The sequence below is a fragment of the Cyprinodon variegatus genome, unplaced genomic scaffold, assembly GCF_000732505.1.
Source record: "Cyprinodon variegatus isolate N-32 unplaced genomic scaffold, C_variegatus-1.0 Scaffold36, whole genome shotgun sequence".
Taxonomy (NCBI): Eukaryota; Metazoa; Chordata; class Actinopteri; order Cyprinodontiformes; family Cyprinodontidae; genus Cyprinodon; species Cyprinodon variegatus.
The window spans coordinates 1279065-1295670 of record NW_015150489.1 but is presented as its reverse complement, the minus strand read 5'-3'; the positions used below and the strand labels follow the sequence as shown (position 1 = coordinate 1295670).

Here is a 16606-nt window from a genome sequence, read left to right as displayed (position 1 = left end):
TATGGTATCAAGTAGACATTTGATTGATTGATTGATTGATTGATTGATTGATTGATTGATTGATTGATTGATTGATTGATTGATTGATTGATTGGTTGGTTGGTTTACATTCATTAGGTCATCAAATAATTAGTTGTCAATGCAACTGAAAATACAACAAATAATATCAAGACAATAATGACTGATTGTTGCAGGCAGAAGCACAATGCAAACACAAACTCCCCTAACCATCAAAATGCAAAATATAGAAATATGAGCACTTATTATCACTTAAATATAAGAACCAATAAGATGATTTGGAGAAAGTTAAATTAAATATAGTGGAAACTATTGTATTGCCACCAGACTAGATCTAAGCATTAAAAACATGAGTAAAATACATACTTTTGTTAATATACACATGAGCCAATTTCTATTTCTGTATTAAAACAGACCAAATTTTTCATATGGACCAGGTTTTAATTATCTCCCTTTTGATTCTTAGCATATAGCACTTGCTATTCTGCAAATCAGCTTCTGAGGAGATGAATTGTTTTATTTGGCAGGCAACACACAGGGTGGGCTTTAGTGAACTGTGAACGTTTGTATGGGAAAGTAATGAATGAGTGAATGAAACATTGTTCATTTCCTCTGGGTGGAAAAAGGAGAGACAAAATTCAGCAACAGAGAACTAAAGAGGCACTGTCTATCTCTAAATATAGGATTGTAATGATCTTGTACAGCAACCATTTCTCATGTTGATATTTGCTTGACAGTGTTTTTAGTCAAACTGTGTCTTTCTTGGAAAGGAAGTGCATTAAAGTCTAACATTCTCCCTCCTTCTTGTGTCTCTTTCTCTCATCTTTCTCCTCCTGCAGAGCGACAGGCTTTTGATCAAAGGTGGGAGGATTGTGAACGATGACCAATCCTTCCATGCTGATATCTACATGGAGGATGGCCTTATTAAGTAAGTCCACTGCACTTTTTTTCCCCCATTTACTTCGATCTGCGTAATACATTTTTATTACATTTTTTCTGTCGAAATGTAGTTTTTGAAAGGTTATCTTTAACCTTTAATTTATAACTAGGGGGGATATAGAACATACATTTTAAATAAGCTAGATGTGTTTTTATTCATAAATAAAGAAACAGCTTCTAAAAGTATCTCCTTGCATATAGTTGCCTATAAATTACAAAGAAGACATCATTTTTGTTGTCTATGAAATCTTGCCTGGATGCTTATGAAGGATGATGGTTCAAGATGTAAAGCCACTGCAGCCAAAACGGAGGCTATGTTAAGTGTACCTCAATAAGATTTAACAACCACTCAAACATCCAATTTTTACCTTGGTTAACTTGAAAGATGAAAGTTAGAGAAGATTTGCCTTTTATTTTTAGGTTGTAAATGTTTTGTTCTCATTGCCATGGAGTTTAGTGAGAGAGTCTGCTAGGAAACCCTGGTGTTGCATTACAAACACCCTGTTGCTTCAAGCACAAGTTAGCTGCTGGCATAGAAACACTTGCTTCTGCCCACATGGATGTCTGGCTTGTCTCGTCTGCAAAGTTTGACCCACAGGAGGTTTCTTACGTTACGTTAAATAAGATATTGATATGACAACAAGTTTGTTCTTTGAAATCAGCCCACTTCACTTTTGATTTATTTGTAGAAGTGAATTATTTTTAACATATATTTTAATGTTTTCTTTTCCCAAATGGAAGATTGTTCTATGTACAAAAACATAATGTTAAGGAACCCTTTTTTATACTTTAAATTAGGACACATTTTCAATAGAAGTATCCTCCCTTATGTGTGACTCTAATTGATCCTTTTCACAGGCAGATTGGCGACAACCTGATTGTTCCAGGAGGTGTTAAGACCATCGATGCCAACGGGAAGATGGTGATCCCCGGCGGCATTGACATCCACACCCACTTCCAGATGCCATATCGTGGAACCACAACCGTGGATGACTTTGCTCAAGGATCAAAGGCTGCCCTCGCCGGAGGCACAACCATGATTGGTACGAGAGTTTTGGAACAGTCCTCTGCACGCTGTGACACTGACTGCAAGCAAATCCTTAATTATTATTCAGACAGAGAACGAAGTAAAAGAAGCTGTGGGTTGGCAGCCTGAACAGAGGACAAGAGAAAAGGAGGGACAGGGGAGGTGTTTTAGGCAACTCTCCAAAACAAAACTATACAAAAGACTGGGAAGGGTAGGGGGGCATGGGTGAAGGGTTGTAGATAGTAAAATGCTGCTCTCATGGAAACAGCATGACTATGCGTCTCAGGGTACGCATGATCTCTTGCGTGTAGCTGCATGTATATTAGAAATACATTAATAGTTTAAAAAGAATAAAAATGGCATGAGCTGATTTTTTTCCGGATGCTGCTCCATTGCCTGTTTGCCAGTCAAAAATATTATTGAGCTTAATTTACACAGAGGTCATTATATGCTGACATGTGAAAGTGGGAGTAAATGCTTCTTGTTTACCTTTTGTAAGTTATGTACATTATATATGCTTTATTTACATAATTTGTTTTTATCAATTATTTCTTGTTTAAAAGTTACTTAAAGGTTATGGTGACAGGAACTCAGTCCTGTGGCCAGTATTAACAATGCGTTGTTTACTGTTATGTGTATTAGTGACGGTCAGGTTTAGTTATATCCAATTGCAATAAAGAGATTAAAGTGTCTATAATAAGATTTAAAAAAGCTAGCCAGTTGCTGAGCCTGCAGAAGGAAATCTTTTAGTATTTCTTATAGGAGTTCTGAAGCTCACTCAGTGACACTGTAACACAAAGGAAAGCATTGATAATTAATATTTTTAATGGATAACCCTTGCAAAAATAAACCCAAAAACTAATTTGAAAAAGTATTATGTTTAAATACTTAACTTGTTAATAAGAAAATCAAATGATACATGTATAATTAATTTCCTGTTTGAATTTGCTGGTTCTTCTAGGCTCCTGTCAGTTCTAAATTTAGGGTGTTATGATTTCTCTTCAGAAGCTAAAATGACCAAGGTTTTAAAAATATTTCTCTGGCTTTTCTGCCTGCATTAATTATATGTTTCATGTATTTATGACCATTATTTACAAATAATTTTTCATCTAAAAGAAAAATGGAAAAAAATCAATGAATCAATTTAAAGTCAGCATCAGCCATGTGATTTTTTTTGGAGGACATGTCCCCTGCACTTTTTCAAATGTCCGATTTGGTGGCCTACACAATTTACTGCCAAAAACAACGTTACGCTACATTAAACAGACATTCGTCGAACACTAGGACCAAGTGGAAAACTGCAGCTCAAGCTGAAGTTCGCTTCCCTGAGTTTAGACCACCCACAAGCTCCTCATTGGTCCACCGTGTTTTCATGTGTGATTGGCTGTCACAGCTGTCTTTCCTGAGAAGCTCACTTTACAAACTTTACAAATCTGATGCGCCACTGAACTGGGTCTGTGGTTGGATGATCAAACACCCTTAAGTTAGTTGTATTAAAAAAATATTTGCGTCCCCAATTTCTAAAATCAAAATTTCATTAACCATGTCCGCTGAAAATTAGGTCACTTCAACAGAAAAACAGGGGAACGAACTAGAGCAAATAGAGGAATAAACATTTGATGAATTCAAACTGCATTATTTAGAAAAGATTACCTCAATAACATAAGTGGTTAGTGCTTCTTTAGTTATAATACTGTTTCAAAACAGAGTAAGTTTAATAGAATGCCAGTGCATTAAATCTAGATATGTTTTTTTTTAACTAATAAGAACAACTTATTTAAAAAAAAAAATCTAAAAATCATCCAATTATGATCAAGAACAGAGAATTAGGTGACCAGTGCCGCCAAAAGATCATGCAAAAAGTATTAATCATGGTGACATAACTAAACACAACAGGCCTCAAAATTTGCAAGGACATGTCTGCCCTAATCGGCAGAACTCACTGTGATATCTATTCATCCCAGCTGACAGTGTCTGAGTGCCGCAGGAATCCAGACAGCTGATTATGCAATGTAAACAACTTACAGGGAAAGTTACACAGCCAGCAGGAACGTTCACCTCACCTCAAACTTTCACTCCTCTGTCTGTCTGTTTTCATTAAAACTGTCGCCATCATCCCATTATTTTTGTGTATGATATTCTGCTTTCCAACCATCTGTATCCCTTTTCAATCAATAGTGGATCATGTGATCCCAGAGCCGGGCAGCAGCCTGATAGAGGCCTACGACCAATGGAGGCAGTGGGCTGATGAGAAGGCCTGCTGCGACTACTCTCTCCATGTGGACGTCACCCACTGGGATGACAGCGTAAAGCAGGAGTTGGATAACCTCATGAAGGAGAAAGGTAGGTCATAGTGGCACCAAATTACATCTGCAGTGTCCTCAATTCATACCTCTTTTTCACATGTTACCTCTTTGTTCCAACTTCTGATTTCACTCTTCCTTATCAGGATTAAATGCAGCAAATAAACACCAAATAATGCTTCATTGAGAAGATAAAGCTTTTATATGGCTTTCAGTTTTTTTCATTGATGCAAATCATAAATTTGTGGCATGATTTCCGCAGCATCAGAAAACTGATATTGGAGCATCATTGTGTCCGGAGGGTGATGTTTATAATGTACAGGGAAGGAGGCTAATTATGAAGGGAAGATGGATCATCAGCACATCTGCGCATGCGCAATCAGATATACATCTATGTTTCATTAAATAATGTAATTATGGTATTAAAAGTATTTATTTCTATCCTTAAAGCACCAAAGAATGCTAATACACATCTTTCAAAAATGTTTTATAACTTTTCTGAGACAATTTTGATGCTTTTTACATTTTCTCTGTTAGAATGCTTGTCTGATGTCATTATCAGACATGCTAAAATATGATTAAACAATGTTTATCTGCATTTTAGTTGTTTTTTTCTTTAGGTTGAACATTATATACCATAATCTTAAACCAGAAGAACAAAAAGTATGACTCAAAAAGACTAGATTAATGTTTAAATCCGAAGCCGAAAAAGTTAGCTCCCGGAAGTAGCGTAGGATTCCATTTCTGGTACAGATCGGGTAAAGACGACTGATAAAACAGAAAGTATTTTAAGGCATTTATTTTCTCAGAAAATAAATTTTTAACCTTCAAAACATTATAGTTTAATACACATACTATTTTTGGGGTGAGAAAAATATAATTTTGGTCTTTTTCACAAAATAATATTGAGGGTGACCTGGATGTATATCTGGCTGCGCATGCGCAAATGAGCTGATGGTACCGATTGTGCTTCCGGGGCGGATCGGGTCGTGACATTGGCCAAAGACTTTGGGTGGAGGTTCAGTTTCAAGCAGGAAATTAAACTAAACATACGGTTTAATGTGTTTAAAGAAATGCTCATTCATGTATCTGTGGTAACCTTTTGAAACACCTTTATAGAGACTTTGCTGCTTTGGACTTTCTGTAGTAGAATGTGCAAAACTCAAGCAGAGACATACTGTACCACATCCAGAGACAAGTTTGTGGTTGTAATGGGAAAAAATATATAGAGTAAAGAACCTTTAGGGTGTATGAATACTTCTATAAGCCACTCTCTGCTTATGATATTCCAAGTTGGATATTTCTAATAAGAACATAGTGATAAGAAGTTGCACCTTTAGAAGTAAAGAACTGGGTTTTTTTCTACCATATTGTGTATTTGCAGGTGTGAACTCATTCCAAGTTTACATGGCCTACAAGGATTATTATCAGATGAGCAACAGTGAGGTAAGAAGTCTTATTAAAAATGAAAAAAAAAACTCCAAAGTTCAGAAAGAAGTCCAGTGATTTCTCTTGGTGATTAAAGAGCCTCTCGTTTTGATCTTGTTTCTTCCCCTAAAACACTAATATTTACATTTTATCTTTAAATATTAAATAGTTTCAGTTCCCTGAAACAATGAGGATTGGGTCTTTTATTTACTGTCGTGATTAAAAGACACAATCCTGCATAACAACAAAATCTTGTTTCTTTTTTGCGTTTGTAAAATTTCTTAACTGGAATCAGTTCTAACCTCAGCTTTTGTCGAAATATGGAGACATTTTCCTACAAATTTATGATTCAAACATTACAAGAGCAAAATCCCACATGCTTCACTACATATCTATATCATGCAGTCAACTTGTTCAAGTAGGATAGCAAAAAAAAAAAAAAGATATGATAATGATAGTCTTATAATTATTGATAACTTAACCCCGACAGAATAATCATCTGTGAAACATCCCTTGTTTGTCCAAACTGTGGTCATGAGTACTATGACCCCCTTTGTCTGTATAAAAAAAGGTCCAGACAGTCTGAGCATGGACTCTGTGTTTCTCATGCACCCATGCAGCTAATTTTGTTTTCGGAATAGAGCAAGAGGGAATCTAAATAGCAGAGTTTGAAAAACTGATGTCATGTACCTCTCTGAGGGACTGTGGTACAACAGTTTATATATAAACCGTAGCTCATTCCACTCCAGATTTGCCATTTCTAAGACCACACATGATAATTGCAGTGTAGGTCCTGGTGACTTCAAGTAAATTGTTGGCCTCTTTGTAATTGGGGCTTATAAGCAGCCACTGAGTTACAAAGTCCTGTCTTCATCTTGTCTTAATAGCTCAGCTTCATTTCAACAGTTGAAAGAAAAGTATTTTCTTTTCCATGCAGCTCTATGAGGTCTTTACCTTTCTGGCAGAGAGGGGAGGGATCGCCCAGATCCATGCTGAAAATGGCGAGATCATTGCTAAGGTAACAATAAAAAAATCTTGATCTTCTTCTTAAAACTTGTGACATCTTCACCTGTGTGATCTGTTTAAGTTTAAAGAGATTTATTCTGTTTAACTTATCATCACTGACCTTTCTTAACCTTCCCATGCTCTATATTCGGACTAAAAGCACTGCCTTTGATGACTGCATTTCCTGTTGGATAGTAATGTGTAGGTGTAGTTTATACAAGGGTGTTCTGCATGAGGTCAAAAGATAGTGAATCAACTGTTATACTTGATGGATTTAGGTAGTCGCTATTATTCAGAACTGCGGGTCAAGCCTGGATTCTATCACTATAAGTGCATTTTGGATCTGATTCATGATAAATCTTATCCACTGTTTGAAACTTGGACTTGAAAGGAGTCTGATTTTCATCAGCTGTAAGACCACAACCTGGTTGAACTAAAATACTATATCTCGGCCTGTCGTTCCATGCATAACAACAGATATACATTTTATACTGATTCAATGACTGGATAGATTTTTATGCTTGTTTTATTAAGACTTCAATTTTAGAGAAGAGAAAGGAGTAAAAAAAATCCCACAAACAGCGGAAAGCTAAGAGTACTTTATATAAACCCCATATAGACATTTTTAATTCAAATCACCATCCATCCATCAGTCCACTTTCTATACCAACATTTCTGCCAGGGTCATACACCCTGCAGATCCCCAGCATATCGCATAAACTGATAATTCTAGGATTCAAGGATTTTTGTCATACTAAGTCATCCACTGCAAAATTTGAAATCTAAGTCAGTTTTACTGAAAATAGGTGCATTTTTCGTTGAAGGTAAGTTAAACCCTTAGCAGATGGAATAAGAAAATTTACATTTAAAATGAGAGAAAAACAACTGCTGTCTCTTATTTCAAGAGCATAATATCTAATTATCTTATTTTAAGGCTAAACATTCTCATTTCACAGGCAGATTATCATTTTTACATGCTCAAATTAACTTTCTTTTAACAATTTTTTATATCATTTTTGCAGTGTATTCGTATGTCTGTGGTACAAAAGTTGGACTCAACTCCCTGTTCAATAAGCTTAGTGTTTCAGAAAAGAAAGAAATAGATGAAGCTGAGTTAAGTGTAGCTGAAATTCAGTAGTCTAACAGCTGCAGTGCTGAAAGTGTTTTTGAGCCCATTGGTCTCATTCTTGATCCTCCTCAGCCGCCTTCCTAAGCCCTTTAACTGGGCTCATCTCTGTGAGATGCACTACTTTATTTTTGTGAGTTAATATTTGGAACTTGGGGCTTGCCATGTATCTAAATAGATGTTAGGATTTTGTATTAAAATACATCATTCCTACTTTTTATTAACTCGCTTTTTTTTCTAGAAAAATAATTCCAGCTGACTCATTGCCAAATGAGCAGGCAGATTCGTACTACATCAATACTCCCAAATTCAGACTACTTATGTGAATGCTTCAGTGTTAAATGCTTATTTTAAATATGCCTCCAAATTTCACCAATTTGAGCTTAAGTACTTAATGAATTTCTCCCTATTAACCCAAACATTAAAGTGTAAAAGTTTTCAATGTTTCTTGATTTCAAAATACCCATTTGAAAACATCAGGCTTTCCAATATCTATTATCTTTGCATTCCTAAAAAAAAAAAAAAATCAGCAGTACAGACATTATAAACATGTTTAAAGTTGGGATTTTACCCTGCATTCCAAAATCTTTCTTTAGGTATGGGATCCTTATGTCCTGGCTTTTCCCATTTCAGGGCTAATTTTTTACTATTGGCTATGAAGGGGCCAACAGTTTCATGCATTGCAAAGCAAAACTCCTGCATGTGTGGAGGCCCTCAGGGGCAGATTCCTATAGATAAGAGCATTTAGCCTGACTGAGAAAAAGGAAAAAAACCCTTGTCCGTGAGCTTAATGAAAAAAGACACAGTGAGAAGCAGATTATTATTCATGAGTGTGACCACAAACCTACATCTGCTGAAGCTTTCACAACACTGAGAAGGAGAGATTAAGCATGCGATGGAGGATATCACTGAACTGTGCTGCTTTTTTTTGGGTGTTCAACAGGAGCAGGCCCGGATGCTGCAGACGGGTATCACTGGACCGGAGGGGCATGTACTGAGCAGGCCAGAGGAGGTACATGCTTCACTTTACCACCTGATAACAATTAATCAAAAATAATCAGATTGTGAAATGAAAAAATGCTGTTTGTTGTATTAAAATGTGTTTAAGCACATTGTCTCATGAGCTGGAATCATGCATATTGTTTTTGTTTTTTTTTTAACGCACATTTGGTTTCAGTCACATTAGAGCTCCCAGGGGAAGATTTTTTTTAATTTTCACCAGTTATTGCCTCTAAACCATTGTGCTAAATCAAAAGGCCACATTTTCAGCTGAATGGCTTTTGGCTGTCTTGTTTTTTCACTTACTGAGATTAAAATCTCGGTAAACTTGATTTTAGGACAACCGAAGCCAAGCCGGATCATATCTGTCAACACTGTTCGAATGAGTCAGATGACATTTTTTTGTTGTCATATTTTGGTTAGTGTATCCAAACTGAGCTTGCTGACAGGAACACAATAAACAGCTGAAGTGTTTACAGCCCTGTTTTAGAGTACACAACAGCTGTAGGATAGATCTACTGCTTTTTTTACCATTCTGACCCAAAGCTTATTGTCACAGGAGTGAAGATAAAAATAGATATAAAGACAAACAACAATTGGATAAAAAAAAATACAAAAATTGTGTTCTACTTTTAGGTGACATTGCTTTTGAAGTCTTTGATGTGGCATAATAGAAGAACGTGGTGCTCAACTGATTCTATTTAACTACGTTTCAACATTTGTGTGCTGCTTTTATTAAGTTTGTTTCTAAGAAATTCAATTTGGTGCCGAGAGAGCATCAACAACGTTTCCAGAAAATATTGTGCAGTTCAGGCATTTTCTGCTCCAATCCTCACAAGTTGATATCCTTGATGTTTTAGAGGTTTGGTCTGACACAATAGAAAGAAGTCAGACAAATAATCCTTTAAAAGGCTCATTTGAATCACCTTTGCTGGAGGGAATAAGCTCATGTTGGCAACCACTGGTTAGAGGATTAAAATCTCTTAACCTCTATATTTTGTCAACCTCTATATTTTGTCACAGAACTGTGTCAGGAAGTTAGGTTACCAGGAGAAAACCCACTCATGCATCAAGGACTTTTGCACCAAGCAGCATGGCAACCAGCTTCCACTTTGCCAACACTTTTTTTAATGTTTAATTAAAACCCATTTACACTTGTACTCTGATTTATTAGCAGAAATCCATGTTCTGTAAAGGCATACCAGTTTTATTGTGTAAAGGAAGGAACATTGCTACTTGTTCAGGTGGTAAACCTATTATCTGAAAATGTCTGTCTATTTAAACTGACAGGCAAGGGAAGGAGAGCATTAATCTAAGTGGTAGTCAAGTATATGTGAGAAAGGTCAAGTCAAATTCCAGACTCAATTGCAATGGAACATTAAGGTTATGTATACATAAATGCAATTCCAAGCCACTGCATGCGCTCCTGCTATGGTTTTCTTAGAGGGTAATAATTCAAATAATCTTGTCTTGACAGACAGTACATCTTTTGATATTTCCAGTAATCTGTCTTTTTCTATCGCTTTGTGATTTTACTTCCTCTGCAGCTGGAAGCTGAGGCCGTGTTCCGAGCCGTAACCATTGCCAGCCAGACCAACTGTCCTCTCTACGTAACCCGTGTCATGAGCAAGAGTGCTGCTGACATCATTTCGCAGGCCCGAAAAAAAGGTATTGAGAAGAGTTTGAAACAAAACGGGGAATTTGCATTGAATTAACAGCAGGTTGATAGCAAAAGGCATTTAAACTGTTGCTGTTTATTTAAGGGTATAGTGTAGGATGTTCTGGTATTCTGGTTATATGTTTACATAAGGCCGTCCTACGTGTTTGACCCCATTTTCACCTACCGGTGGTGAGTCTGACATTGTGAAAGAACTGCAAATCTTCTTTTAGAAATTAAGCTTATATGAGGGATGCAAACAGCAACATTTGAACAGAGCGTGCACAAGGAGAAATGTGTTTGTGCATGCTCTCACACACTTTTAATTCGCATTCCCTCACGGGGGCGGGTACAGGGTTGTGCACGACATTTTTCTTTACAAATGGAGAGAGTGGATCTTTTTTTTTAAACTTCGCAAAAATCCTCCATTATACCTTTGAGGACTGAGTTTTTGTTTTAATCATAAATTGAAAAATAACAGATTATCAGAGTGGGATGTGAAACTCTGTGGGGACGCAAAAGAGGAAGGCTCATTTGTTTTGTTTGGCTAAATGAGATAAAGCTATGCTAATATTGCGTTGCATTCTTTCATGTTTATATGCATTCCCTGGCTGGTTTCATAGATGAAAACCTTTTGTTTGGATCTATTCCCAACCTCCTTTTGTATAAATCAGAAAAACCTGAATCATTAACATTTGCATCAAAAGCAAAGGACTGGAAAAAAATCCAAGAGAAAAAACTATTTATAAGAATCAATTCTCCATCATCATTCAAACTTAACAAGAAGTACAATTTTAAGATAGTAGTAAAAATACCAAAATCCTTATTAATTGAGATTATTAAGTAAAGTGTATCCGTAAAAATCATAATCATAATATTCATAATCGTAAAGATATTCTGAAGGTGTTTTAATCATTTTTATGGTGATCTTTTTCAGGAAATGTGGTGTTTGGGGAGCCAATCACAGCCAGTCTAGGGACTGATGGAACACATTACTGGAGCAAGAACTGGGCCAAGGCTGCTTCTTTTGTTACATCACCTCCTCTCAGCCCTGATCCTACTACCCCAGACTATTTGAACACACTGCTGGCAAGGTGAGTCACACAGCAAGACTCTCTGGTTTACGAGTGCATCTCAAAAGAATTGTATTACCAAATGTTAATATTTTTTATTAATTCAGCTCCTACTTTGAGGATTTATTGCAGAAGTGTAAAAAAATTCAACAGCTTATTTCTGTTTATGGTTTAGAGTTACTTAGCACTAAGTAACAGTCCAGTCTTTTTTTTTACTAATAGACCACATATAGTTTTTGTGAATGGCTACAGTTGTTTTGAGTGAAGGAGCTCCTGAAACATTGACCCCAGCTGTAGTTCTACAACCGCTGATTCATCATCTGTAGCAATCCTCTAAAGTTCAACTTTTCTAACTTTTTATTAATGTTCACTTATACAGCACTCCTCAAGCTAATCATTTTACCAGTTAAATGTGTGCCCCAGTCTCCTTATCTGCTTTATAATAGTCAAATCGACTTTGAAACATAACATTTTTGTATTAAAAATCATCCGTATTGAGTTTATTGAAAAAGTGAATTTCAGGTTTTTATTTGAACACATCAAATTTAGAACTTCAAAAAATATAAATGCTGCTTAATATTTTGAGCTGGATCTGAAATTGGTGATATCAATTTTCCTTAGAACTTTGCAAGGAACATTTGTCTTTGTTATTTTCCATGTTGGATACTTATATTTTGCCAGACTGATAATTCTTAAAAGAAAATTAGATAATTTCTCTGACAATGTGTCTTCCTCTGCTCCTCGTATTGCGGTGTCCTGCAGATCACAGCTATATATATTTATCCCACTTGTTATAATTAGAAAACATGGACTTTGATTTTACTTTTATGCATGACTTACAGATCTAAATCTCTTCAGAAAAAAAGAAAAACCTTACTGTCTGTCCTAATGTCTTGAATACCTTTAGGGATTAATGGTGCTAAACCTTCTAAAATCTGATAAAACATTATAAGAATATGGTTTTTGGTAACCTGAGACCCCATTTGTTTTTAGACTCCTTGACCCAGGATAAAAAATCTTTAATGCCTTCAGCGTGCTTGTCGACTCTTTGGCCAAGTATAGTGAGCCAGTTGTCACTAACCTGGGGGTTAAAGTAGACCCTGATTTTAGATTTGTTAAATGGTAAATGGTAAATGGCATGTACTTATATAGCGCCTTTATTCAAGTTAGGAGACTTGACCAAAGCGCTTTACACTACATTCATTCACCCATTCACACACACATTCACACACTGATGGTGGCAAGCTACATTGTAGCCACAGCTGCCCTGGGGCTCACTGACAGATTAAGGCATTTATTTCATTAAGACTTCCAGAAGAAACACCTTGCTAGAATGGAGCCATTTATTTTCCTAAGCATCAGTTTAAAACAGTAATAACACAGTTGTTACCATTTGGCTGGATTGCAAATTGAACTCTTTCAATGACCACTTTTCTTTTGGAATTCATTTTAAACTTATTGTAGTAGTTGCAGCCCTATACACTTAGCCTACTCTCTGGGCAGCAAGTTAGCAGCTCTTAGTGTACATGGGAATAATTTTACGTTTAAAGGAGACCATGGCTTTGCTGTAGCAGCCAAATGTGGAATCATCTGCCCTCGATTTTGGGAGCTCTAGCTAGATTATCACTCTTTTGGGAGCTGTTTTCGGCAGGGGCAAACCGGGCAGCAAATCAGGGTGGGATTTTTCTCATGACTCATAATAGGGGAAATAACCTAAAAATGATCTTGCCCAAAAACACGATTTACTATTATTATATTATAATGTGGGGAGTAGGCACTCTTTGCAGCTGCTGGTGCCCTCCTTGCTTTGAGAAGATGCTGCAGCCATGCATACTGCAGATAGGTTAACAGGCTGTAGACAATGTAAAAAATGGGTATGCACTATGCGGCTCTTAGGGGCACAGTGCTAAAGTTGGTGAAAAGTGATTGTGGCAAAATGCAGAGAGAATGAAGAGGGAGAAACATCAGGATATATAAAGCGGGGCATACACTGTACGATTTTTTTTTGCACTTTTCAGGACGATACTCCAGTCGTGCAAGAAATTTTTAGATCGGGGCGAATTTCAGCCTCATCGTGTGTCCTGTGTCGTGTGGTATACAGGGGGTAATGAGGGACGATCAGCTTCTCACGACCACCTTCAGATCAGGAATCATAAGGTTGGGAGACAATCAAACATACTTGAACTTAGGTTGACCGTCGTAAGGTGTTTGTGGGCAAATTTTTCTGTTGAAGCAGAGCTACGAGCGTCTGAGCCGATTTACCAGAACCTCGAGCACTGTGCATGGGCAAAAATGGGAGTTCTTCTTCTTCCAGATTGACCAGTCTGACCAGCGTCATTTCTCTGTGCTGAGTCCAGCCTGTGGTTTTTGGATGTGCAGTATGAGAAGGTAGATAACATTAGAGCGTAGGGCCGTACAGTGTGCGAACATACATTGTGAGCCATGAACTTTTAAACTCTAGTTTCGTCGCACAGTTTGACCTGTAGCTGCGCACAGCAATTCAAAATATCGCACAGTGTATGCCCGGCTTAAGAGATTAAAAAAAATTTAAAAAATTGAAGTGGTTGAATGACAGCAGGTAAGTTACTGTATGTAGGTGTGTTAAGATGAGGCTTCTTTATACTTTGCATAAAGTAAAATGACTGTTAGTCTTGCAGCTGTGCACTGTATGTATAAAGTAACAGATTATGATAATCATTTATGTAAATTTAAATATATTAAGAGGATGTGTAAAATATGTATAAGTACAATGCTTGTTTTAAAAGGCAAAAGGCTGCAGATTGCACAGATGAAGTCAGCATGGGCATCTGCTATAGATGAGACCAGAGATGACAATGGGTAGGAAGAATGAAACTAGTGAGACTACAAAATGCCTATTAGAGATGCCCAGTATAGTTTGAATTTAAACTGACCAACACTTTACTTTGTCTGTTTTGGGACAATAATTGTGAGCAGACATAGCAAGTAAAAGTAAGCCTACTGAACTAAAAAAAGGTTTTTCATGTACATGTTCTCACGACCAGAACCACCTCTGCACCCTTTGATACGTCATAGATGCTGGTTTACTCATTTTTCTTTCTTTCTTTCTTGAATTTATGCTGATTTATATTACTCTCTTATATCACTTTCATTTTGTGTATTCTGTTTTTTTTTCTTCATAATTTTGCATTCTTGTTTCTAATTTGTTTCAACTGTAAAACAATTTGTTGGTTGTTTTGAAATCCTTTGCAAAACAATGCGGATTTTGATGATTTACCAAAAACCAAAAATCAACCAATGTCAATTTTAAAGCTTCTAAATTCCAAAAAACATCATCTATATGTAACCCCTGTGACTGGCCTTGGTTTTCATTACTGTCTCAGTATTAATATTTCTTAGTGTCAGCAGGCTGCATGGGTACTTGCATTTTAACTTCCCCTTTAAATAAAACTCAATTGCTCATGACTTGTTTATAACTGTTGCTACCTAGCAAGTAGTTTTGGAAAAACTTACACAGAAACAGGAAACGCTGCAAATGTTTTTTTCTCCTGGAAGAACAAACTTTGGCACGCAGCTTACTACTTCTCCTGCAAAGATAAATAATCACATTTCCGTGTGTTTGCAAAGCTTTGCTTATGTGAGCAAACTTCTCACGTCATACTTTGCTCTCTCCTCACAGTGGAGACCTCAGTGTGACTGGCAGCGCTCACTGTACCTTCAGCGTGGCGCAGAAGGCCATTGGCAAGGATGACTTCACTCAGATCCCGGAAGGAGTCAATGGAGTAGAGGAGAGGATGGCGCTCATCTGGGATAAAGCAGTGGTGAGGCCTAGTTTCTGGTATTAAACTTCTGAAACAATAACAGTCAGCCCGTCCAGGTTCTCTGAGAGAACCTTGGCTATGAAAGACGTAGTGGGGAAGGGTATGCCACTGATGGGCCTGCGGGTGAAGTTAAATCTTTTTAATCTGAGGTTAAGGAGGGAAATGCTCTGGTTCTGTGTTACCTGGATGATTTGCTGACCTGTCACCAGTGCAGGGCTCTGTTGGTGGGTCTGTCTGCTTTGCACGCAGCACGTTTCATGTGGAGACATTGACGTGTGTGTGTGTCATTGCCCCCCTGAAACCATAAGAAAAAAAAAAAGAAGAGACACACCAGGTCTTTTAAATGATCTATTTGTTTTTCTTTTGTTAAAATCTTGTACAGTACATTGTGACAAAACATATTTTAACACACCAGCAGACAAAGTAGTACTAGCTTTTTTTCCTTTTTTTTGTACTGTCAGTAAAATTTCTACATGTCACCAGATAATTTTTTATACTTTGATTAGAATACAGTGTTAAAAAAAAAAAAAAAAACTAACAACTTCTGAGCTACTTTCTCTTCTTACTTTACCTTTTCTGTATAAGCAGAACAATGAGATCTAAATATATGCATTTATCTTTGATCTGTAGCCCCCGGGATATGTCTGTAACAGTCCCATTTATCTGGAAGTCTATTTTTATGTTGTTTTCTTTTATTCAGACTACCGGTAAGATGGATGAGAACGTGTTCGTGGCCGTTACCAGCACTAATGCTGCTAAGATCCTGAACCTTTACCCTCGCAAGGGTAGGATTGCAGTGGGTTCTGATGCTGACCTCGTCATCTGGGACACAGACTCTGTTCGCACAATCACTGCCAAGACTCACAACTCGGTATGTATACAGGTCAAAGCCATGGATGCTTTCAGTTTGTTTTTTCTTTAAACTCATTTTTATTTTCATAATTTTCCCTACCTTTGAATAAAAACTTTTTTTTACACATTCAAATTCTGTAATTGACTTACTTCAATAATTAAAGAACCTTAGAGAAAAACATCAAAACTGTAAATTTGCTAGCTAGGACATGCTTGGGAAAACAGCAAGCGGTAATATGTGACATGTGTCTACATCTGTGTGCGCAGGATAGTATGTCAGGCAGAGAAAAGCAGATTTTTGAACAGCTTCCAGGGCACTCTTAGTTCCCCTGAGCGGAAATGAAATCTCAGTGGATGTTCATGACTATTTCCACTCACA

General features: G+C 36.9%; 1 protein-coding gene across 1 annotated transcript in view; it reads left to right on the top strand.

Annotated features, from left to right (window-relative positions):
• Positions 1-16606, top strand: part of LOC107104893 (dihydropyrimidinase-related protein 3) — a 42315-nt gene that overhangs the window by 13197 nt on the left and 12512 nt on the right. The window contains exons 2-11 of the mRNA XM_015405011.1: positions 858-946; positions 1816-2000; positions 4163-4327; positions 5672-5733; positions 6653-6733; positions 8790-8858; positions 10393-10513; positions 11440-11596; positions 15234-15375; positions 16076-16246. Coding sequence (XP_015260497.1) covers positions 858-946; positions 1816-2000; positions 4163-4327; positions 5672-5733; positions 6653-6733; positions 8790-8858; positions 10393-10513; positions 11440-11596; positions 15234-15375; positions 16076-16246 — 1242 coding nt within the window. The remainder of the gene's footprint in view (positions 1-857; positions 947-1815; positions 2001-4162; positions 4328-5671; positions 5734-6652; positions 6734-8789; positions 8859-10392; positions 10514-11439; positions 11597-15233; positions 15376-16075; positions 16247-16606) is intronic.